The 24,796-nt window shown below is 46.0% G+C and overlaps 1 protein-coding gene across 1 annotated transcript in view; it reads left to right on the top strand.

Moving 5' to 3' along the window:
• Positions 1 to 24,796, top strand: part of LOC120838519 (chorion peroxidase-like) — a 65,269-nt gene that overhangs the window by 39,971 nt on the left and 502 nt on the right. Inside the window, exons 5-8 of the mRNA XM_042286986.1 lie at positions 7,939 to 8,091; positions 11,366 to 11,705; positions 15,967 to 16,246; positions 19,666 to 19,943. Coding sequence (XP_042142920.1) covers positions 7,939 to 8,091; positions 11,366 to 11,705; positions 15,967 to 16,246; positions 19,666 to 19,943 — 1,051 coding nt within the window. The remainder of the gene's footprint in view (positions 1 to 7,938; positions 8,092 to 11,365; positions 11,706 to 15,966; positions 16,247 to 19,665; positions 19,944 to 24,796) is intronic.

Here is a 24,796-nt window from a genome sequence, read left to right as displayed (position 1 = left end):
ACGCCTGCCTTCGACTGACGTCGCACTTTTATCGTTACCAGTTTTCATGGAGTGGGGGTCTAATTTAAGTAAACCCAATAAAAGAAACACCCGAGATAAAACGAGAAATTACTTAAGAACAAAGAACTTTATCGTCCGATGAGAAGCGATTGGTCTACGCCCGGTGCGAAAATCGACAAAGAAGTGACGGAACGCAGGGGTTAAAAATAAAAACAAGAAATTTAGTTGGGCGATAAAAATCCGCGCACGGCGACAACCGGACGAAACCAACAGAACGAAACGCGAACACGCGTTCCTTCAGCAACACACTCACGAAACTTTTGGCAGCGGGGCCCCGAAGAAAAACAAAACAGCACTCAATTCCCGACACAACGCGAATCAACTGGCCGCTCGCGGCACGAACTGCAGCCGGGAAACAAGTTCGCCGGTGCAAAGAAAACGAAAGTTCCGAGGAAGGAAAGTCTCCGTTGCTGGAACCAAAGTCCACGGGAAAGTTCGAAGGAAGCCCGCAGACTCACCGACACGTTCGGTCCGACAGACGACGACCACTTGACTTTCCCGGCGTGGCAGACTGGTTGCTCGGCGGACGACGCAACGCAGCACCGCGCACACACATACACTACCCGAGAAGGGAAAAACCGACGTCCGTAGGCAAGCATACCAGTAAGGGCAAACGCCGAAGAGGCAACATTGGGGCAATCTGCCCAAAATAATTCCAGAAACTTCAACTCGCGGCAACCGATGACGAGAGGAACGGCCAGCCTACCTGACAGGCTTGTCCGGGGGGGAGGGAGGGGTCTGATTCTTTTCCCGCCATAACCGTGGCTTACATAAGCTATGGCTCCCTCAAGTGTTTCACCACACTCCCGTATTATGGCAATGCCGCAAACATCGTACGCCTTTGGAGGACTACCTCACCGATGTTTGTTTACAAACAAGCTCGCTGCCGCCAGCTACTGGCGGCGGACTCCTGCGCGCTTCCGGTTTTCTTCTTCGTTTCCATGTGTCTCACATCCTTTTATTTTCTGCTACGTTCTACAAGGCGCGCGGGTTCTTACAAACGTGTTACAGGCACTTCTCGTAAGGAAAATCTTCTTACCTGATCACTGTGCGTTGCTGGAGAACGAATAACTACACTACCGGAAGTCTACTGGGGCATTAAATACTGTGGCGCTTTCTGGTACCAACTCCCGCCGAATGCGGTGAACATCCAAACTTTAAAACACTAATACCCTTGCCAGAGTATCCGAGATCGAAGTCGTAGAAAGTCGCTTCCTACTTGGACCAAGCTACTCAAGCCAGACATGAAAACAACAACAAACAAAAAACTCCCAACGATTAGCCTCGACGCAAACATATGTTTACAATTTCTCCCTTTCGGAAGGAGGCAAACATCTGCCCAGCGGCCTTGTCCTGGCGGCAGAGATGCGAGCACCTCCAAAGGTAATCCCATAAGTGGAAGCGGGAATCAACAAGGATGGATTCGAACGAGTTCGATAGGGGGATCATTTAGTGGAAAAGACAAACATATGCGGAACAGACACAACCGAAATAATTTAGCAAAAATACTGAAATTCGTGACACCAGCTGAGGCTTTCAGTTTGAAAAACACACCGAGGCCACCTTTTGTAAATTTAATAACCTCGCAAAACAAATTATTTTGACCTAATATTTGGTATACAAATTCAGCGATGTATATTGGTGCGTCTAGAAAAATTTCAGGCAAATCGGAGACCACGAGGAAGTCTATTAAGGTGGCGATGCAAGCGAGTTGGTTCATGACTTCTGAAATTGGAAAACAGCGCACAAAAAAACGAAGACGACGAGAGAAGAGCACAGGACAAGCGCCGACTATCAACTGAAGTTTTATTAAAAAAGGCTCAAGCAAGAAAACACCACACAGTCAACCAACGCCGAAACAACCAATGGCGTGTCGCTCACCAGTCATCTATAAAATCTATCTCTTTTTTGTAAAGATAAACTGAAGGTTGGCTGACGCAGTGCCCCGCGCCAGCTTTTTCGACAGCATGCGCCTCCAGCACCTCTCTTTGCACTTTTGTGCGCCCCCTGCCAATGATTAAGGTATTTTGGGAAACGGGGTGACGCTGGCAGTCTCTGCAATGTACGTACAAGTGACCTCCGGTCATTGACCGCAGGGAATTCGCATGCTCACGCAGAAGACAAGCTCTCCGAGGCGAGGTCCGAAATTCTGGAGCTGGAAGAGAGGTGCCGGCACTTGGAAGGAGACAACCTGCACCTGAAATCGGCGGTCGATGCGTGAGCATGCGAATTCCCTGCGGTCAATGACCGGAGGTCACTTGTACGTACATTGCAGAGACTGCCAGTGTCACCCCGTCTTCCAAAATACCTTAATCATTGGCAGGGGGCGCACAAAAGTGCAAAGAGAGGTGCTGGAGGCGCATGCTATCGAAAAAGCTGGCGCGGGGCACTGCGTCAGCCAACCTTCTGTTTATCTTCACAAAAAAGAGATAGATTTTATAGATGACTGGTGAGCGACACGCCATTGGTTGTTTCGGCGTTGGTTGACTGTGTGGTGTTTTCTTGCTTGAGCCTTTTTTAATAAAACTTCAGTTGATAGTCAGCGCTTGTCCTGTGCTCTTCTCTCGTCGTCTTCGTCTTTTTGTGCGCTGTTTTCCAATTTCAGACGAGGAAGTCGCCGGAGTACCCATTTAAAAGCTTGAATGAGTCTTTTTATAATAGGCCGATATCACAAAGCACTCGGGGGTTGCCTAAAGCCAGCGTAAATTATGCCCACAGGAGGCAGACAGCAGCGCACGAGAGTTCTTGCTGTCTCCTTTTGTGCCCGCGCAGAGCTCCAGCAAGGTTGTCGAACTCGAACGTGCAGAACTAAAGTTGCTTAGATTCATCGTGGCAGTGGCAGTGCAACGAAACTAGCTGGTGAGACCGGTCTATTATGTTGTTTTATTATTTCGGTGTGAAAATGTCTCATTGACCTAGGACAGAAAAAATAAGTTGTAATATTTATTCCAAGCTCGTCATTCGAGACATCCTAAAGGCCAAATTATAACATTATATAAAGGGAGACAATGAATATTGCGATTTGTGCAGGGGATCCTACCATGAAAGAAGAGAGCTGACCTAAAAAAAAGACGCGGAGTTTCTTGATTTTCCGCTGTGATATGATCTGCCTATCTGTATGAGGAAGGAGCGGGTTCCATCAGTTCCTAGTTTGCTAGCTAAATCACTGCATTACGGAGAGTCCATTTCGCAACGGCCGAAATGATAAGATAAAAAGTCTGACTTCCTTCAGAAGCAATGGGGCAACGATTATGGCTACTTCTGGTCACTTCCAAACACTCCCGGTACCCCGGGCGCTTAGTCTGCAATCAACGCATTGACGGCTTCACGCGGCAAACGTCGGACAGGCGAAAGCGGACTGGTCCCTCTAAACACGTTATAATGATTCTTAGAAATGATGCGCTAGTTTTTTTTCGGAAACTGAAGCACGCTGGACGCGGCTATATTTCAGAGACAGGCTTATAGGGATATGCATTCGGGGATAAAGCCACAGGATCCGGGGAAAGTAGCGTTATTGCCTTCCCCGTCTGCTTGCAGGACACAAACGGATGCTAACATGCAGACGACCAAAACCTCCCATGGCGATTGCCTGATCGATCTCCATGGAAATCGTCATTTTAGTCCTTCAAAGTCTTCGAAGCTTCTAAAGGACACTTTAAAAGCTTCGAAGATTTTTGAAGTTTTAAAGCAGTTGTGCAAACATTGCCATGGAGCGTCATCATGCTAAAAGCGTTCTTCGCCAATGTACGCGTCTTTGGCAGTGTGTATGCAATGAAGTTATCAATCATGTGTATCTCCACGGATGTCTTACAATGATATTGCTCTTCCTGCGTATCTCAAGACAGAAACATTATTCTTGAACGCCTCCACGCATGTCGTGGCGGTACGAACATGCACTTTTTTTTCCCCCGATGTGAGGATAGCAAACTCTCGGTGTACACGCAACTTCATTTTAAGGCTACCCGTCACTAGCGAATTTAGATCAGCTCACCAAGAACAAAAAAGGTCAAAGAAAAATGGCTCATTCCATGAACCAAACTAGCGACCCTACTGGGAGCCTGGTGTTACGTTCCCGGGATTTCGTTACTTGAGTCAGAAACGCGCGGTCTATGATGTTCACGTTTTTTAGTTCCTGATTAGTTCCTCGGCGCTCTTGTTGACTAATGCAACAATCTCATTGGCAGCGGAAAAATATTAGACTGCCCGGGACTTGTCCCGCCATACGTTTAACGGTTAAGAGTTAAGCTCGTCGGCAGCTGTTTGTCCTCTCCTGTCCCTTCTTTCTTCGTGTTCAAGTACAGTTCTAAAATTCAAGCTGATAGATTTACAAACCCGCCATATCTGTTTCGTAAGCCGTTAGGAACCATGTACTAGGTGCCGCATGTCTCACAACTTTCTGACGGAACGCCACCACGGTGGCGCTGCTGTCGGTATTGCGCATGCGCAGATGATTCGCTTAGATGCATTTTAAGGACAAATACAGATACTGAGAAAAATGTTTCTTTGATGTAACGGAGTATATCTGAGATACTCCTGAAAAATCGGCATCCAGCTTTACGTGCGATGTGAAGTACACAGAGAAGTACATTTTCCCGAACCCTTGTAGGTATGGAGGGAGCAGTTGGTGGCAAACGAGAATGAAAATGCTCGTGTTTTGGTGAATGTAAGGGCTATATGGGGCTTCCGTTTGAGGCTAGAGAATTCATATTCTAAATTTTGAAACACCTTGAGCTAAAAGAGTGAATTTCAATTTATCGTATAAGCCCGGCAGTGTATTTTTTCCCTCGCGACGAAAAGGTGAATTTACGTTTATCGTACAAACCCGAAAGTTTATTTTAGGAAACAAATTTAACGAAACACTTAAGCCTGACAGAATATCGCAATACAAGCGACAGATTGTAAATGTATTGCCTTCCTGGGATACAAATACATTTTTCAAATCCATCTCTATCTAAAAATACAGATACCCGAAAGTATGTCTTAAGATACTAAAGAGATACACTTTCCGCGCGATACTGCCCAGCCCGAGACAAACGATATATATCATCGGCTGAATGACACTGCATCTAATAGTCGGGAAGGCTCCTGTCCTGAAAAGCGTCTTTAGTATCCATGGCAAACAGGGGCAGGGGGCGTGGCACTCTGCCGGTGACAGTGAGGTCTAGATGGATGGCAGGAAGACACTACGGTGGGGTAGGGTTACAGGAGCTTACTTATATCAGGAAGAGGGAGTTAAACGTTGAACCCTATGACCGCTTTGTGGAAAAGAAATCGAGAAGCGACTGCAGGGCTTCTGTTTGTCTGGGTCACAACGGGGATGTGTCCATTTTTCAAGGTCAGTGATATCCGTTGAGCGATGGTTTATGCGCTTGTCTTTGCGCCCGACGCATTTCTAAAAGAGATTCGTAGGATTCGCAATCTCGCCTTGTATCTTGCGTTAGCTACATTGAGTTGAAGACGGTGAATTCGTTCATTGTGACAGTTTTGCCGATGTGCATGCGGTGCTTGTGCGGATCCCGGTGCGATTGGTTCCAGCTGGAAGCCGATTGGTTCCAGCTGGGATATGTGTGGAAGCTTCTCCTTCGGAGCGGTTCGAAAACGCTGCCTGATGTCTTGCTTCTCCTATTCCTATTGTAAAGTCGCAGCTATCGTCGATTGCGCTTCATCTGCTATATTCACAAAATAGCGGCAGACCCCAGGATAATTGTTGTGTGTCTATACTCTAAGTGTAATTTCCTTAGTGGCTCTCGCCACAGCTGTGTGCGTTGCTGTAAGGTGCGTGCTAACTACCAGCGGTCACAACATTATTTTTTATTATTCAAAATTTGCTCAATTTATTTATTTACCCCTAGGAACCTTTCGCGCATTGCATAGGAGGAACTTACGTAAATTTGAGCACATATACTAACCCAGATAAGGAAAAATAAATGAATAAAACGCAATACATTTTGCGACGCACTGAAATGTAGAAAAAAAAAAGGTTGAACTCGACGAACCGAGATTCGGCCACTTCCGTTTTCTTTAGAATAGCAAGAAAATGAAGAGATATAAAAATGTTTAATGTTCGCCAGAGGTAACGTTCGGCTCCTTGATTCCGAAAGTGCGAGGGGGTCTTTCTCGTACGTTTGTGCCGTCGATAATTCACTTCGTCACGGTTGTCCACCTGAGGAAAGGTCCTTCTGGGCGGTGCTCAGGGTAACTAATATAAACCAAAGAGGGGTTCTGAAGCCACGCCGCTTCGGTGGCGCTGGTGTTGGTGTGGCGCATGTGCACGTGTTGTACACTTCACTCGGATCTTCTAGCTATAGGCGTACAGCGTCCACCCGAGCATAATGCCATATATCGCCCTGATATATCATACGCCCGGCATTAGATCTACACACACTTATATAGCGGTATATATATATCGCTATAAACATAACATCGCTATATGCGTGCGCAAAAACGGAAATATATTGCCGCGCAAAAATACTCGAAAACCCGGGTGAATACCCGGGTTTTCCAGTATTAAAAGAGAAACATATTGACTTAGCGGAATTAGAGTCCCTAAATAAAGCTACGCTTTCAGAGTACCGAAACTCCCAAACTACGCGTCTGAAGCACGTCAGGCGCCGCCATCTTGGGTCCACGCGCAGATGGAGGAGTGCTTGTAGCTGAGCCAAGCCGAGCTGTAGCCGTCGCCTGCGCCAGCTGCCCTAGCCACAGCTGAGGCAGCGAATGGGTCGTGTTGTTCGTATCTCGACGTAACACGGAGAGTATGCGTGCTGAGCGACGGACTTCAGCGTGGGCGCGCAATAAACGGTAAAACAGCAGCAGGCAGCGGATCGCTGCACCCAAGATGGTGGCGTTGAAAAACCGCGATGATGATGATAGTGACTCGCGTGACTGCCGCTGTCCAATGATGCCGCAGCGAACCAGAATATTGTTGAATAGAGCGACTGTATTGTCGGCAAGGTGTCAAAGAAAAGGAATACGGTACTCTGAAAGCGTAGCTTATTTAGTGACTCCAAGCCGAATAAACTTTTTACTACCGTATTTACTCGCGTATAGGTCGACCTGTTTTTCAAAAATCGCCTCATCAAAACTGGGGGGTCGACCAATACGCGAATCCCGGTATTATATTTTTCAACTTTTTTTTTTTTTTCGGGGTCCCGAAGTTAGGGGGTCGACCTATACGACGTATCGACCAATATGCGATTAAATACGGTAAATGTTTCGCCTCCCATGCGTGAGGCCCCTTCAGTATACTGTAAATTGCCATGGGGGAGTACATATGGAATTGGCTTATTTAAGAGTTAAGTTTGTGTATACATCCGATAGGTAGCCACGGTTTTTGCTTACGAGCAATGTGCCCTCTGTACCACATCTATGATGTTCAATGTAAAAGGGCATAAACTGGGAGGATATGAGAGGTACACCCGCCGGCAATATGAAGGTGAACACCTTACCTGGTTTCTTGCCTGTTTTACGACTTCCTAAAGCCATATTAACTCTCACCGCCTCAACTGGTACGTGGCTTGGGGGTCTAAACTTTGGTATCTAGCCCTCTTCTGGAACAGAGCTTGTTCCAAAACTTGCAGGAGAGTCAAAAACAAGAAGAGGGCTGTTCACCTTCATATTGCTCACGGGTGTACGGCTAGATATGCCATATATTGCCGGGCGTTGCCATATGTGTCCCAAATGCTTAATGTTTTTACATCTGCATATCCTGGATTTTTCAATAAGTACAGCTCTGGGATTCTTTGTAGCGGGCGGAAACCTCGTGTATAAGCAAACACGATAGTGTCTGCGAACAGCGCGTTGTTCTAAAATGAGGTGTTCTCACGTGGTCGTGACTCATAAGAGATGCGAATACTGCTCCTCATGGACTCCTTGCAGCCAACAATTCGCTGCTCCAGTGCTGCGGCGACCAGGTCTCTCCTGACTGTTTTCCCGTGCGTGTCTCGGACGACGACCCGTTCTTCGGCCCGCTCAACGTCAAGTGCCTCAACGTGGTGCGATCCTCGGGCTGCACCGACTGCACGGGATTCCGTGAGTGACATCGGGACGCTAACTTGCCATGAGCCGATTTCGCTATGGGCTTTTAACATGTCGGTTGCCGGACCGGCGATACCTTCAGTTGGAGAATTTGCGGAACGAAACAAAATTTGGTGGCTTTATTTTAGGACGATGTAGCAGCAAAGAAACGTAATTGCATAAGAATAAATAAAGTATAGGGTTGGTAACCGTTTTATTGTGATCGGAGAAGTTATAAGTTTCTCGTTAATAATTTACATGAAACATAAATTGTATTTATTTATGCTTTATAACAACATCTGGATTTATGACATCTCATCTCAGAAGAAATAAGCAAATAAAACTAAAATAAATTGTTGAAAAACACACTTATTCGGTTATTCGGCATCAAACACTTATACGAAAAAAAAAAATTAAAACCCAAAGAAACAAAGATAGAAATATTCCAAGCAGCTATTAAATGAAACAAATATTTACTGACCTATCTAGATCGCAGTTGACAGTGGTTGTTGATTATATATATATCCTGAGCAATTACGCGTTCATGACGGGCTTATACAGAAACCAATTAACATATAGTACAACTGGTAACGTTCCCTAACAATGAAGAGTCCATAAAAACTGCAGTGAAAAGACAATAAAAGTGGAAACCCCCCCCCCCCCCAAAAAAAAAGAGCAAAAAAAAAAAAAAAAACTTTGTTGCATTTTTTTGGCGTTCGAAAGAAAAAGCGTGCATATCCGAAAAGGACCTTTGCATGTACAGGCAGCCCATGCCCGCGCAGAATCAAGTTCTGTGCTTGATTCTGGGCGGACAAGGCCAATTATATGACTTTTCGTGTAATTGGAAAAGGCAAATTACATGACTTTTTTTTGTCAAAGTTCAATGATTGTTGCAGAGTCACTTTACAAGTATTTAAACAAACAATACAAGCGTATTTGCAGATTTACGAGTTCTTGAAAACCTTTTCCTTAAAATAACACATTACCATTTTTGGTTAGATACCCAATCTTACTTATCTTGGACTCCGTCTTAAAAACGCGGTAATCTTATAATGTTCACAACGTATTTTGTTAACAAGACAGTAAGTAGCTCATTAAATCTGTTAGTATTTGTTAACGTGAGTGCGGTGTTTAGAATGGCGTTTGTAATTAAACGTTCAATTGTATGAATTCATTTGCACATGGTTTCATTTTACTAGAGCTGTGTGAACTTGGAGATGCTTAATTAATACAAGTGGCTTATTTTCTAGCCAGTGCAACTCCGTTTTACAAAGAAAAGACGACAGCGCCAGCGTGAATGCATGTACTCATAATAGCCAAGTACTACCAGGCGAGCAAACAAACAACGCTGTGCGCAGATAACAAATACAGCTTTTTAGCAACCCAATCAATTTTCGGCTGTGCCCCGGATGTATCGCCTTTTGAAGAACAATATTTTTTTCTTCTGCGTTCTTCTTGTTACTCTCTAGAATAAAAAAAAAAAAAATACTACCACGTAATAGTTTCAGGCCAGCCTGCGCTGCATGTTTCTTGAGTCATCGTGTGCGGAATCATGTGCAGGGTTATGTTAGCGGTGGCCGTTCAAAAGCAGGGGCGGATCCAGAACTCCGTTTGGGGAGGGGGGGGAACATTTTGTAGAGTCATTCTCTCATTCTTTTTGTGCACCGGGGGGTCCACCCATGTCAAATTGCCCTCCGAGAAGGGGGGTGGGGGGGGGGGGGGTCGACTTTGTGTGGGGGGGGGGGGGGGGGGCGGTCGCCCCCGTCGCCCCGGCCTCCCCCCCCCCCCCCCCCCCCCCCTTTGGATCCGCCCCTGTTCAGAAGTAAACAATGTGCGTGTTTCGAGAAGTGTATACGTTGAAAACACCGGAAAATGCAGAACTTTTGTAATTTGAAGCACCAACATGCACACGGACGCGCAGGCTCCCGCAGTTACCTGCAACATTGAATAAAACTACACGAAAGAAAAAGTGTACATCAATGCCTGAGGATCATTATGACGCAGTAAAGAACATTTGCCTAATTAGAGTATTCATTTGTTTTCTTAAAGCTGCATTGCGACAGTTTCAACGAAGTAAAACAATTGATGTTCTCATTTTTGCATAAGTAGCTTACCCTGAAACAAGTGAAAGAAAACGCACCACCTTAACTTGAAGAAGTTCAATTCCGCTGCGTAATTGTAAAGGAAAAACGCATTGTTTCCCAGTCTGCAGCCGCGTGTGGCTCCCGTGGGAACCACGGCGTCCCCTCATGGAGAGTACACGAGTTTTCGTGTCGCCATCTAACTTAAGTCAAGAAAAGCAATCCTTCTCCGCTACTTCCTCCCCATAGCAACCGTCTTTTGTCTCGATCGCGCGCCGTAACCTTCGGCGATGCCAAGCCCTTGAAAAGTCGACAGGCACTGAGAGAGCGTTGCGGGCTCTGAATACAGAACCCAACGGTAAACCACTGGTACCATCCGTGACGTCACTCGAAGGATGGTGGAAGTTGAGGATTACCCCGAACTGCGATATGTTTAATCATTTAAATGCAAACTAGCGCCAAAAGAAAAATTGTTTTAACTTTTTCATTCTATAGGTGCCATAAACTAATTCCCACAATTAGTTGGCCGAAGTAAAAATATCGTTTCACCACCCCTTTAATAAATTCATGACCATGCTACAGAAAGTATAAAAGGTGCATGTTAGTGACTAAATGCTGGTTTACATTAAAAAAAAATGACCTCGGGGTGAGAGGTACAGAAGCGCACCAATACCCTTGTTACAAGGGCACACTTAACTGCAGTTACACTAAGCAACAGTTAGCGCAAAGTTCTTGCGGAAAACATTGTGCGGCTATACAGTGAAAGCTATAAGCGAACGTGGGCTTAAGCACCTTGAGCACCCATCAACGTTACTAGATTACCTCAGTTGTGGAACTCCCGCGGAAAGAGGTACCCCCCCCCCCCCCCTCACTCACTTCAATCCGCCTGCCGTCGTTCCAAGCGCCATCTACACTTTTGTTTCATAACTGTGCGTTCCATAGAGCTGCATAGAGCAGAGCTGAAACGCCATCTAGACGTCGTGCTTCGAAACGTACGTATCCCATAGCATACACTGTTGGCACCCATCAAAGCAGTGCACGCGCGCTCTTCACTTCTTCTGAATTAGCTGCCCGGGGGTATAGTGCGATAAATTTGGTGCGGAGTAACAGAAATTAAAGCTGAGTTAACCGCAGGTAAGGGTGCCCCTGTAACAGGGGCACAAGAACCTTGATCTATTTTATATGTTTGCCACAAACCTAAACCGCAGACGAGCGGCGGTTCGTGAATCAGCAGACGGCCTACTTGGACGCTTCGCACGTCTACGGCACCTCGGCCGCGGCCCTGGCTACTCTACGGGACAAGGCCCAGCCCGAGTTGCTGCTGCTTCCCAACGGGATCTTGCCCCCGAGTTTAAACCCGACCGAAGATGGCTGCAGCGACCCGAGCTCGAGCCAGTTCTGCTTCCGCGCCGGAGACGGCCGCGTCAACCAGCAGCCTGGCATCGCGTCGCTCCATATCCTGTACGCCAGGCAGCACAACAGGCTTGCCAAGGAGCTGGGCAGAACGCACCCAGACTGGGACAAGGAGACCGTCTTCCAGGAAGCCAGGTCAGTGCGGCCCGGACTTTCAGGACACTGCAGCACTCTAAGGAAATCTGGATGTTCTAGTTTCCCACAAAGCACTTGGGAAAGCCAATTGCAGTAATTTGTGGGAAGCCCTGGGCATTACGAGGCTGATGATATTTCTAGTCCTAAAAAATATTACAACACGGTCAAGCATCGTGCGCAGTGCCACACTGCGGACTGTTTTCTAAGGTCTGAACATGTGAGTCTCCTTATTCGCCAAGCTCTCTTGTTAGATTGCAGCGATCGACTTCTTTCACAAGTGTTTTGTGGGAAAGTAGACACTAAAAATACCTTGTTCCCGAGTTCCACTTGAGCGGCAAAGAGTAACAACCGACATCGACAAGCCTCAAAAACAAGCAGAATGCATGCGAAGGTACCTTTGGCAGGTTTGCAGTGTCTTTGTGCTCGTAAAGTGGGCACTGGGGATTCCAAGTCTGCAAAAGCTACCATCGCGTGCATCACGCACGCGAAGGTCATCAGCACAACCGTCAGTCAGCACAAACGTTCATTCCTGAACCCCACATCTACATGGACGTCTCTTCGCCATCCATGAAACTTCATGCAGCTTCCTCTGTGCAGATTACACGTGTGTCCACTGATGGCCTTTTTGACGCGTGGTGGAATACTGGGAACACATTAAATGTTTTGTACATTAAAACATATTTCATCCTTTTTTTCTTTCCAGTTTATAAAGAAACCCTCGTTTTTGAGCTGTACATCAATTAACTTTTCTGTGCGGCGCTTCGTCTGTTGTGTTTATTCGCGTTTCTCTTTCGTTCCTGTGCAGCGCTTCACCAATACGCTAAATGTTCTAAGCAAAACCCCTGTACGCCTGTACCGTTTACGCTAACACACACACGCTAACAGATATCCTATTCTCGACATCTAAGACTTGGGGGCCAAGAACGAGAAATCTTTCTAGTCTCAGAGATATATGTGAAGTACGGAAAACTCAAGATATAATCTTACGTCCGTTACCCTGTTGTCCCGCCTGTCTCTGGAAGTATCTAAACCGAATGTTGCACACTATGATAGTCACTCCTAGATATATCCATCCGAACATAAATTATATCCCGAAGATTTGTCTGACGAGGCCGCCGTGTTCACTGCCATAACCATGTGCATATGGGACTGGGACACCCAATAATCTTAAGGTAGAACCCAGATGTAGTCACCAACAATCTCTTGTTCATCAGAAAAACTGTAGCGTGCTGTTCAAACTTCTAGGCGACTTTAAAACTCTTATCTCATCAGGAGCCGTAATCCGACAGCTGCACGCGATGCAGTCCCTGAGGTCATAGTTGGCACACTTGGGATTAGCGCGCTCAACTTTGGCAGACCTGTACCTGCGAGACCGGAATTCTCTAACACTGTCCATGGAGCTCTGCTTAGAGCACTATGAAGTGGTAGGCCTATAATTGCGAAGGTTAAGTTAATATCTGGAGTAAGCCTGCATTACGCCATTGTGCTTTCGAGCCAATGTGTACTTGCTTTACATTTTAGCGCAGCTTTTGTTTTGTTTAATTTATTTTATAGCGGCAAGGGGAAACCGAGAACAGATTGACCTAAATAAAAGTCTATAAAATATCTGAAAAAAAACGCACAGAGACTTAATCCTCGTAACAAAAATTTCTGGATGCGAGCCGCACTCCGATATCTGAACAAAATACCGTTCGAACACCGGACTGCGATAACAACGCAAGGAATTTTAAAAGAAAATTAAACATAAAAAAAAGTTGATACATGCAGTTTCTTAATCGTACCAGGTAACAAGAGAGGCAACCGCCCATCGCTTATCACAGCACGCCAGCGGCTCTCAGCTAAGTGCTTTAATTTTTCCCCAGTGTTACTCGGCAGCCACTAACCGTCGCGGAGGTCCACTAAAACGCCGGGCATGCCTTGGAAGCTGTCCAAAACCGATGTTGGCCAACACGTGTTGTCGGTACAACTGTTTGTTTGTTCCCAATCTAGCGTTCCGATCGTCCGATTCGAACGGAAACAAAGACCACGTCGTGTTTTACGACTGCCGCCACACTCAAAAGAATAACGGCGCGCTGCGTGAAAAAGTGCCAATTCGCTCTTTAACACAAATCCGACCGGGCGAGAAGAAAAAGCGAGCGATAACAATGGATTAGGCCCCTTGCTTCGCGGCCGTTTAATGGGTTCCGCAGAAAGGGGCTCCCTCTGATGTAAGCGATAATGACGAAGCCGAAAAGAAAAACACGGAAGATGCTGGCGCAACCGGGGACAAAGAAACGACCGTTGTCAAAGCACGCGGTTGTCTCGAGCGAAGTTGACCACTCAGGAAATGCGCCAACTTTCTGGAACCGGTGTAAATGCTCTCGTTCCTAATGGCGCATTCAACTCCGGAGTGACCCATAGGGGATAGGCGCTGCGATTAGGGCTGTACCGGTGACAAGCGTTTCAGCTCATCTACAGTCAGAGCATATGTTACGTGACCATCAGTGCGGCTTGCGAGATAGCCGATGCTCAATTGAGGTGGCCAAGTGGGCGAGATGTTTTGTCGTCACAAAGGCAAACGTAGCGCTCAAAAAACGATGGCAAATAAGAAAAAAAAAAACTAAACGGAAAAATCGCTTAAAGCTTTTTTTCCGGCCCTTCCAATTACTCGGCTGCCCAGCACAAGGACCAGGATAACATTGCGTCTCGATCTGCAGTACTACGCCAGGTGGCAAGGTTGTCTTTACAGACTCCTAAAAACTAGTCTTTCGAGTTACGGCCTATGGGTCTTCTGGGAGGCCACGTGGTCAGTCGTCCGTTTGCTGAATTTGCCACCAGGCACGGCAGAGTTGCAAAAGTGCTTGCGCGTGCCACTTCTTCATAGATTACGCTAATACTCAATCAATGATATCTCTGAAAAGTGTACCGCCAACTTCTAAGCCTCAGTGTTGGCTGACCTGTTTGATTCAGAAACGCAATTTGTGCACGGGCAGCGAGTAAGCATGCTAGACGCTCCGTTTAATGAACCTGAGCAGATCCCGTCTGTAAGACAAATCGTTGGTGGCGATTTTGTTAGTCGTTGGACGCGCTCTGAAAATCACACTGATTTTTTTATTCCCAGCGGACTTCGTGGAGCAATAGGATCGCGGGCACATTTTTAAAGTTACTTTGATATTCGTCTACCGTCTGCTCGAATGCGCACAAGTAGTCATTGCAGGTTAGTGGCAATCACATAAAACATCCACAGAGCCACTAAAAGCTTGAGGAACTTAGGGCGTGGCATCGTTACCTTCACGCTTCTTGCTTTGTGATTGGTTCTTTGGTGTTTTTATTGGTCAATGTCGCGCTCTCATTGGCTGGCGGCGCGCCAAGCCTTGCCTGTGTTTCATAAACCGTCATTGATTATAGTAGCAAACACACCCCACTTTCAAAGCAGCTTTACAATTTCTTGTTTTGCCGAAGGCAGGCCTCGAAAATCTCGAGTAACCTATGAAATTGCGCAATTCCTCCCCTCTACCATGACGGCCTAGTCTCACTGAAGTGATTAGAGACATATGCTTTTCCTCTTACAAAACAGACTTCGCTTAATGGTGACCGAACCATTATTTATTTATAATCCCTCCTTCACAAACACGTTATTCTAAAACGAATTACCGATGAGAACAAGGCTGCTAAAAGAGTAGTTTTGTCCCGTCTGTAATCCATATTTACCCCTTGTCGCTCTTGTTAGATGTCTTCGTAAGGATTACCTGGAACAAATCGTAAAGAAACGGGCACTGTTATAATGATCCTTGGCAGTTAACCTATTTTTATGTATAATTTGAGGTTTCCTGCACCATTTGTTAGAACGGGCTGAGTGATGACCGGCATCCACCAAACGGGATAATGCGCCATAATGCAGACCGATGTGCGGACTCAGCATGCTATAAAAACATTAAAAAAAGTCGTTTGTTCTTAGTGCACAGATCTTGTGACATCGCGGAATTGGTAGTAAGCTGGATGATGCTCAACAGAAGGCGTACACACCCAGAAGGCAAGCGATCCTGTGCAACACGGGCAACTCGAAAGGCCATTTACAACGAATGACGTTTGTGTGATCGGCGAATCAGCTCGCAATCTGTCGCGCGTGGAATGCACTACGCCCCGAGTGTCGCGCGCTGATTGGCCGTCTGCTCAAATGTCATTCGTTGTAAATAGCATCCGAGTTGCCCGTGTGACACGTTTATTAGAGTATCCCACACAGTACTCTGTGATGTCTACAGCGACTATGCGCCCTCTGCAGGCGTATCCTGGTGGCCCAGCACCAACACATCATCTATAGAGAGTTCGTGCCGGAGATGCTGGGTTACCGTCGCAGTGCCGCTCTAGGCCTTGACAATCCCTGGGAGCGCACCCAGTACGAGCCGAGTCGTGACGCATCGATCCTGGTCGAGTTCACGACGGCCGCCTTCCGGTTCGGACACGGCCTGATCGAAGACTTTACGCTCGTCGACTGCCGGGGTGCGGTCACCGCCTATCCGCTCTCGGACCGCTTCTTTCAGGTTCAGGACCTCTACCAGAAGGTAAGGTTATCGTCTTTAAAGCGCGTCTCCCACTCCTGTCTTTACAGCGTCCTGAAAAATTGTCGTTCGGTTTACGCCCGACGAGGTCTTAAAAGTGCCTGTCGCGAGCGACCCTGGCGGAGGTAGAGCAGCGGAGGTAAATGCGGCAGACGCCTGTTTTGCTGCATTTCACTCTGCAGCCAGTCAGTCGACGCAAACTAAAGAAGATAGGGGATGGGCGCCACGACGATTGTTATACCCTTGCGTCAGCTTGCCTTTTTTCGCCATCAGTTCCACTATAAATAGGGCTCCGTGTTTTCGGATAAATCCGAAAAACTCCGAAAAACACGCGCCGGTAAAATTTTTTGTAATTCGGATTTATCCGATAAACTCCGAATTGTTATATGCCCCACAGCAATTTTTTTTTTTTTTTTACATATGGAGCAGCGCGGGAAGAATGGTCCTGGGAAAATAACACCATAATTATCTTTCAAGCCTCGGACCGTTGTCATAAGGGGGTCTTAAGGCTTGTCTCGTCAAGATTGGTTCAGGGTTATATCAGGTCTGTTTTCGAGCACGCGTGTACATTCTGAGACCCACCAACTGCTGTTGGTAGAAATAAACTTGAAAGAGGTCAAAACTTAGCGGCTAGATATGTTTCCGGGAATTATAACAGGCGACTCAGCATGGCAAGTCTGAAGGAATTCTTAGGCTGGGAATCCCTCGAAAAAAGAATTAAAAATCTACGGCTAAAATTATTTGATCACATTTGTCACTGCGGAATTGGTATACAGCGCGAAAACTAGATTTTCCCCCCGCATTATACCTCTCATCGTGTCGATCACGAAAGAAAGGTACGTGAATATAAATGTAACACAAACCAGTTTAAATCTTCGTTTTCCACCAAATCTGTTAGCGAATGGAATCAATTGCCTTCGAAAGTTGTTGACATTTTGGACAATGACGCTTTCTTTGCTGCATTGTGAGAAGTGTTTTCTTTTTGTTTCCCGTATAGTGGATATGCATGTGCGCGTTTTGTTATGCACCTTTGTATTGCTTAACTGTATACATTGATGAAAATTTCCCCCCACTGTAATGCCACCCTGGCGCTGTGGGAAAGTGAATAAATAAAAGGAAACAATTCATCGTACCATTCGTGTCACGACAAAAGTCACTCTTGGTTTCCGGTTTGGGCCATGGGATTTGGGATTTAGAGAGAGGAGAGGGTATGTTTCTGTAACAGTGAAAGCTATATGGACCATAGACATTGTGTAAAATAGTCATCCCATCCATCAAGCTCGCGCGGCCGCGGGCTTGATTGATGGGACAACTACGAGCTTCCATGCGGCTACCTCCGGCAGTTTATAGATTTTAAGGTATCGACGTTTATCGAAGCCACACTTGTGTGCGACTTTTGTCGTGGGACAAACTAGTATTACCAATGACACCAACGCCAAATTCAACTGAAGAAATCTTAATTGATACAAGCGCGTTTTATTTTTTACCTGGCATACGTTAGCATCCGGTTATTATTTATTATTTTTAATAGAAAACACTGCGAAAGTAATCTCCGAATTTCAGAGAATTGCGGATTTACGAAAAATAAACTCCGATAAACACCGAATTTTCGCTAAAAAATAAACTCCGAAAAACACCCTCCGAATTTTACGAAAAATAAACTCCGAAAACACGGAGCCCTAACTATAAACCTCTAGGATCGCGGCACCCGACAACATGGCACGCCGGCCCCGTGCGCAGTTTCTCGCCACTTCGGGACCAGTTTCGACGCACAGGAGATAAGGCTGTCGACACACCGCCGGACGACGCGTTTCAGGCATTTTACTAAGTCCGCCCAGCAGATGACAACAGTATTTAGACGAAAAAAAGACCGAGAGTGCGACGACGGTAGCAATGTCTCAACCGAAGCGTTACGTTCTCTCAGCTGTTCTAATCAGAGTTAATATTATGCCAGTCTTGATTATTTACTAAATTTATCAGAACGATGGCACATGACGTCGGATGTCGGTACGTTGCAGTACTCTTAAAGTCAGAGTTTAAGACGACTACAATGTCCAGTTTCTTTAATTCGTAAGCAGCGCGGTATCACCTTACCAACCAACGTCAAAACCTCTAAGCAACGACGTTTCAAACACGCAGAGCTAAACCCGTGTCTTAGGCGACGCTGTAGAACCACATTACCGAGTCTGGCTTGGTGCTATTTTCGTTTATGTTGTTTGTCAGAACTGACGGACGCATTTCTGCGCTGGTACGTGTATTTTATGTTAGGCCAATAAGGTAATGTTCACAGTGGTGCTTTATAAAACTATGGCTCTGTACCGTACACAGCACAAACGCCACTGGTATACATGACACAATGGCTGTAAATTTTTCACTCTCCTACGATAAAATGAAATACGGCGTTTTTCGAATCCAGACATGTAGATTATAGTTATCATCCAAGTTTGGTTGAAGCAAAAAAATGCGTGCTCACTGAGTGTACTACACTTAAACGATTTACGTACACACGTAAGCGAGGCACGTTGTCCCTACCGTAGCTGCTGAAAGTACCCTCTAATATTTTTTGTCAGTGTACTCCGCAAAGCATGCCCATGAAGAATTCCCACAACCATTAAACAAAGAGGTCTGAGAAAAGTATGAATTCAAAACACAACGCTCGCTTTGATTAAGCTTTAAGAGGCTCTTTCTTTCTGCGCGTAAATGTCTGAAGTTGTATTTTTCTTAACTTTATATTCCGGAGGCTCTGCGAGAGCTCTTCGGGAAAGTAGTCGCGCAGGCAGTTCATACTGTAATATTACACAGTGCTCTCTGAGTACTGTAGAATAATAATTAACCCACGCGGACTTTTAGAATAACCTATAGACACCGCGAATGTTTCTCAGTAAGAAGCCCTACTAGATTACGTTACTGCTGCGTCAAGTTCGGCACGTTAGCGGCGGCGTATTATCTCCTAATATATTAACCCTCCACAAAAAAATACGGTGCGGAGCAGCTAATGCATGAAATATTTCGAAGAAAAAAATGAACCGTGAACATCCGCCCTCCTCTGACTTTCTGTTGCAGAAGCGTAAGAGGGAGTCATACTTCTCTTTCTGTAACGCGAAACGTCGCGTAAAATGGCCTCGTTCGATTTACCTGCCCCAGTTTACATCGGTGCAAAAAAGTGTAGCGCGGTGCAGAAAAGTGCAGGGCAATGTACTTCCGGTTGTGTCTTGAGACAGGCTGTACACCTAAATCGAATACGGCTGTGTACCCCGAGTGCAGCTGGTGCAGGAGGTGCCGGTACGTCGAACGTAGCAGAAAATCTTCCTCAGGGACCGTTAGTCACGTCAGTTAAATGCCCAGATGCCACCAGTCACGCCCCGGAACTGGCTTTTGATGCGGCTCCGTTGACGTCATTTCCTCTTCCGTCCATCCTCCAGGGCACTCTGGACCGGATTATGCGCGGTCTGTGCCTGCAAGCGGGCCGCGTACCGGGGCCATCGCTGTCGAACTCCGTGGGGCGCCACCTGTACCGGAACTCGACGAGCGAGGCGGGTCTAGACCTGGCCTCGATTGACATACACCGCGGTCGGGACCATGCCATCCCGGGATACGGCCACTGGCTGCGTCGCTACATGGGACGGCAGGTGCAGTCCTTCGACCAGCTGGCGGCCTACATGCCGGAGGGAAGGGTCCAAGTCCTGCGCGATCTCTATGAGTACGTGGTACACCCTTTAAGCCAGTCAGTGTTTAGAAAATGAACATTTAGAATTTCTAGGGTATTACCACATTTCACCTAGATAACCTACGGGATTTTCCAGACTGCGGACAATGTATGTTCAAATGTTGAAATATTTCTCGGTCTATCTGTAATTCCGGACTATTGGTATTGGTGTTGGTGTTTTTGTTGATCATTCGTTATGAGGAGATCGACATGACGGAGTTTGAGAAAGTCAGACAATGTTAACGATTACTTATGTATGATAGAATCTTTCGTATTACATACTAATGCAGGTGTTTGTCAAGCTCTGTTGTTAAAAAAAATATTTTACGTGACCGCACACATTAGGCGTGAACTATTCAAAATATTTAAACTATCTAAAAAAACGTTTTTCTCCACACTAAATTCGCTTTCGTGGGTTATACACCGGACCCGGACTGTACTCCAGAAACTGGGGTATTTTGTGGCAGAAGAAAGAAATATAAATAATAGGAAGAACATAAAACACAAAGACGGATAAGACGACTGGGAAATCGTCTTGTCCGTTTTAGTATTTTATGTTTTTCCCATTATTTATATTGCCCTTACCAGCACGCTCTCCATTCCAGGTATAAGAAAGAAATGAAGAGCAAAACAGGAAGACAGAGGAGTTAACCTGGATAAGTGTGCCGGTTGGCCCACTTAGTGCGGAAGGGGAGGGATGGGGAGACTTAAAGAGAGGTTGAAAGAGGAGATGAAGCATAAAATATTTGGTGCAGAAAACAGTCAACTCGAAAGCACGCTTGTATGAATTGATAATCTCATTCTCTCTAGCAAAGGTGCTCGGTGTCAGTTTTTAGCCACACAAAACAGCTAAGGCCATAAGCCTTTGTCTCCTCAAAAAAATTGTCTGTCTCCTGAATATTTTAAAGGCGTTCTAAATTCAGTGCATTCGTGGGGCCTTTTTGCGCTCCTTCTTCTTCGGGCAAAGCAAGGACACCGAAGGGCAGGGTGCGAGAGTTTTGTTATATATAAAGCAGTATATATAAAGTTAGGTTACGGTGTCAATTTAGTCACAGTTGTATATGACGCCAAGTTTCACGACGACGTCACGTGACTTATGGAGCCATGTGAAGTCACAATATCCCATTGACGTCAACATGTCACGTGACACACTGACCTTATCGAGGGTGCATATTGCCGCGTGCACAGCTATCCAAGTAGGCAGTGCGCTCGGCTTCCGCGCAAAGGACCGAGGTTCGGTGCCTGGGGACGTACACATTTTTGTTATTTCTCTAGATGTCACATTTCGATGAATTCGAAAACCTTGTTGCTTACTCGAGATCCGAAGGTTATACGCGCCGAACTTTCTACGCTGATTATTCCAGAAATGCATACGTGTACATAAGAGGCTCCGCGTGGCGAGTCGGAATTACTCATTCGCCAGCGCTCGATCCAGCTGCCACGCCGCCAGCGACGCCTGTACCTCTGTTTTTGCTCTGGACGCAAGTTCGCTCCTATTTAGAGGTTAGTTTTCTACCGCATCAATCGTCTCTCTGCCTGTGATTCGTGGCAATATGCGATGGACACAAAAATCCTGAGGCTGACTCTCTAATTGCTATACATTAAAACGCATTGACTTCTGCATGTAGAGGATGAAGGTCGCTGCTCATGAACAGGCCCGAGTTTATATTGCTTCAAGCTCGTGACAGGGCTGTGACTGAGGTTCATTGAGGGTGATTAATACTTGCCGATGAACAACGAACATATGACTGAAAAAAGTTAGTTACATAAATTCATGACATTCGTTAGTAAGAATGATGTTAACCCCTCGTATAAGTGCAGCAAGAGTGTAGAATGTGTGTACACGGTAAGTTTAGAAAAGAATGAGTACAAAACCGAACTTCATTTTAAAGATTAAGTGTTTTGTTTTGTTTTTGTAAGTTTGGGCCTTCGAAGGAAGATTCTCTAAATCTGCCGACTAAAAACAACCCCCCCCCCCCAAAAAAAAAAAAGAAAAAGAAAAAAAAGACACGTTTTCGACTTTTGCGTTTATATAAAAATGACACACGAACTAAAAGCAAACGCAATCGTTGTCATAAGTGGTATTGATAAGTTGCCGGGGCAAAGAAATCGAAACTTCTCTGGCTTAATGCATATTTCAACTTAAATTCATGTCCTTAATGCTTGTACATCGTTCTACTTAATATGGAAATCTAGAGGTCTAAAAGATAATCTGGCTTAGTGAGCCGAACTGTACCGTCGCAATAATGTAACCACCAAGATCTGGTTACCTAAACCATACTTACAGTTCAGTAAGCCGATTTTAAACTCCGGAAGCACCGGTAACAATGTTTTTGCTGAGGACAATTACTTTGGGTGTAATGCTGCGCTCTGGTTCCGCCGGAGGCTCTGTTTGCGGGGCTTATGCACCACGTAAAGCTTCCAGCAGTATGAGGAGTATAGAAATATAACTCCCAAGTTTCGATCAGGTTCATGGGTAGAAAAAGTAAATATTATTAGGTCGCGTTTTGGTTATGCGTCATTCGACTCTTCACGTGTGCTTACAAAAACTAATATATATATATATATATATATATATATATAGAGAGAGAGAGAGAGAGAGAGAGAAAACGAAGCGCAGGATGACGAAAAGTATATACGGAAGAAAACGCACCTGAGACGGTTGTTGGAGTTTTTAAAACATATTATTGGTAAAGTTGGTCGACGTTTCGGCCTGAGACAGACCTTTTTCAAGACTGGCACATGAGAGGTCAGATTGACGCTCCTTGACCACGTCACGTGGCATTTCAAACATCTGGTTTCTCTCAAAAGTTGACGGTACCCCCCGACGCAAGCGTCCCCCCCCCCCCCCCCCCCCCCCCCCCCCCCCCCGCGCGTGAGCCTGACGCGACCACTCACCTGCAAGTTTCTGGTGTGGCGTCCCGGACTCCAACTCTTAAGGCGCTTTCCCACCGGCGATATAAGCAGTCTCGCGATGCGACTAGATCGCATCGCAAAAATTAGATGGTCACACCGGCGTGTGCGATGAGCGAGTCCAACGCCTTCGTTGGCGAGTCGTTTCTGGAAAACTCTCGCTTCGAACGCCGTTGATTGGCTCAGTCGCTCCGCGATTAGATCGCATCGCAAAAAAGTCGGGTCGGGAAGCGATTGCTCAAATCGCGTCGCTTTTTGCCCGCGATGGTCGCTTTTGCGATGAAAGTTATGGCGCGACTAGATCGCATCGCCGGTGGGAACGCGCCTTTAGCCCCACCTTCATCAAGCCTCCTTCCAATACATTTGCCACCTGACTGGTACCCACATAACTGGTGACGATGGACTTGTGCGACTGCACCCCTTCCCGGGCCAGGCGCAGGAGGGCGCACGACCAGCGCTGACGCTCCCCGACCTCCTCCTCCTCCCCCTGATCCCCTCTTCCTCCCCTTCCTCCTCGCGCCGGGCTACAGCTCTCTGGACACAATATATATATATATATATATATATATATATATATATATATATATATATATATATATATATATATATATATATATATATATATATACGAAACTAAACAGCACACAGAGAGCTGGTCAGAAATTGAGTCCGCCGAAACCAGTGGCCGGGATGGTCTAATCGGTTGAGGCGTCGCCCCGAACAGGCGGAGGTTGCGGGTTTGATCCCCGCTCCTGGCCCAATTTTTCGCCAGCTCTCTTTCCCTTTCTCTTTCCCTAACTTTAATGAAATAAATTCAATAATCACCTTCTCTTCTCTTCGTTCACAATATTACTACGGCTGCACTTATATATATATATATATATACAGACTTGTACGTAATCCGTTACAAGTAACGAAATTACTTGTAATCCCTTACATTTATCAGTAATTTAGTAACGGAATAATTACATATTTTCTAGAGTAATTTTAAAGTAATTCCCTTACATTTTTGACGTAACGGATTCCTTGTAATCCGTTACATTTTTTTTTTGTCAGAACCAACCTCCCCCCCCACCCCCCCCCAAATTCTAAATAACTTTTTTTTTCATTTTTGTAAAGTCGAGCGCAGTGACACTGTCACGCGAATCGACCAGCGCAAAGGGAGGCTTGGCACTCTTCAGTTCCGCAAAGCCTTTTTTTGCGACACCAAGCTCCTAATTCTTTCTTATTTTTAGACCCTAACATCAATGTAAAAAAATCTAAATAAACAATTCTACAAAAAAAAAAAAAAAAAGGGGGGGGAGGGCAAGTTATTTCCGCTTTTTTTTGTTTAGTCCCTTTGTTTTTTCTTTGCGATCGAAGACGGCGAGAGGAGGACACCAAGTGATTGTGCGCCTCTTCGAGAAGCTCGAGGCGTTAAGTGCATTGAAAAGAATTAACAATGTCCTCGGTTATAGTGACTACGACCATTTTCATAATGTCACAACACGAGACAACGCTCCGTCTACCCTACCCTTTTTGTGAGTCAGCTTTCTGCGAGCACTTGGAAAATGGTAATAGTCTTCCTTTCTTCTTCTTCCTGTTTTGCCCCAGCATGACGCATCGCATCTCAAGCATATATTTTTACAAATAACACATAATGGTGGCTGACGTAGACTTGGTGTTCTGGGCTTGAGGAGAGAGTAAAATTCGTGATTTGGGCCATAGCGCGGCTTAAGCGCGATCCAAACCAACGCTTCTTTTTGCGCCTGTAGGTTGTGCGGCTGCGGATGTGACGTATTTTCGTGACGTCGCGCCGCTTCTTCGCTCCTTCCGGGCGCGCACAAGAAAGTTGGTTGATTTCAACTTCTTCTCAACGCGCACAAAAACGCGCGGTGACGTAGTAGGACGCTCCTGTGTCCCGGCCAATCGGTGGAGGGCAAGCTAGTTCCGGC

The sequence above is a fragment of the Ixodes scapularis genome, unplaced genomic scaffold (genome assembly GCF_016920785.2).
Source record: "Ixodes scapularis isolate PalLabHiFi unplaced genomic scaffold, ASM1692078v2 PGA_scaffold8__174_contigs__length_109621045, whole genome shotgun sequence".
NCBI classification, from domain to species: domain Eukaryota; kingdom Metazoa; phylum Arthropoda; class Arachnida; order Ixodida; family Ixodidae; genus Ixodes; species Ixodes scapularis.
This window is presented reverse-complemented; position numbering and strand designations above follow the sequence as displayed.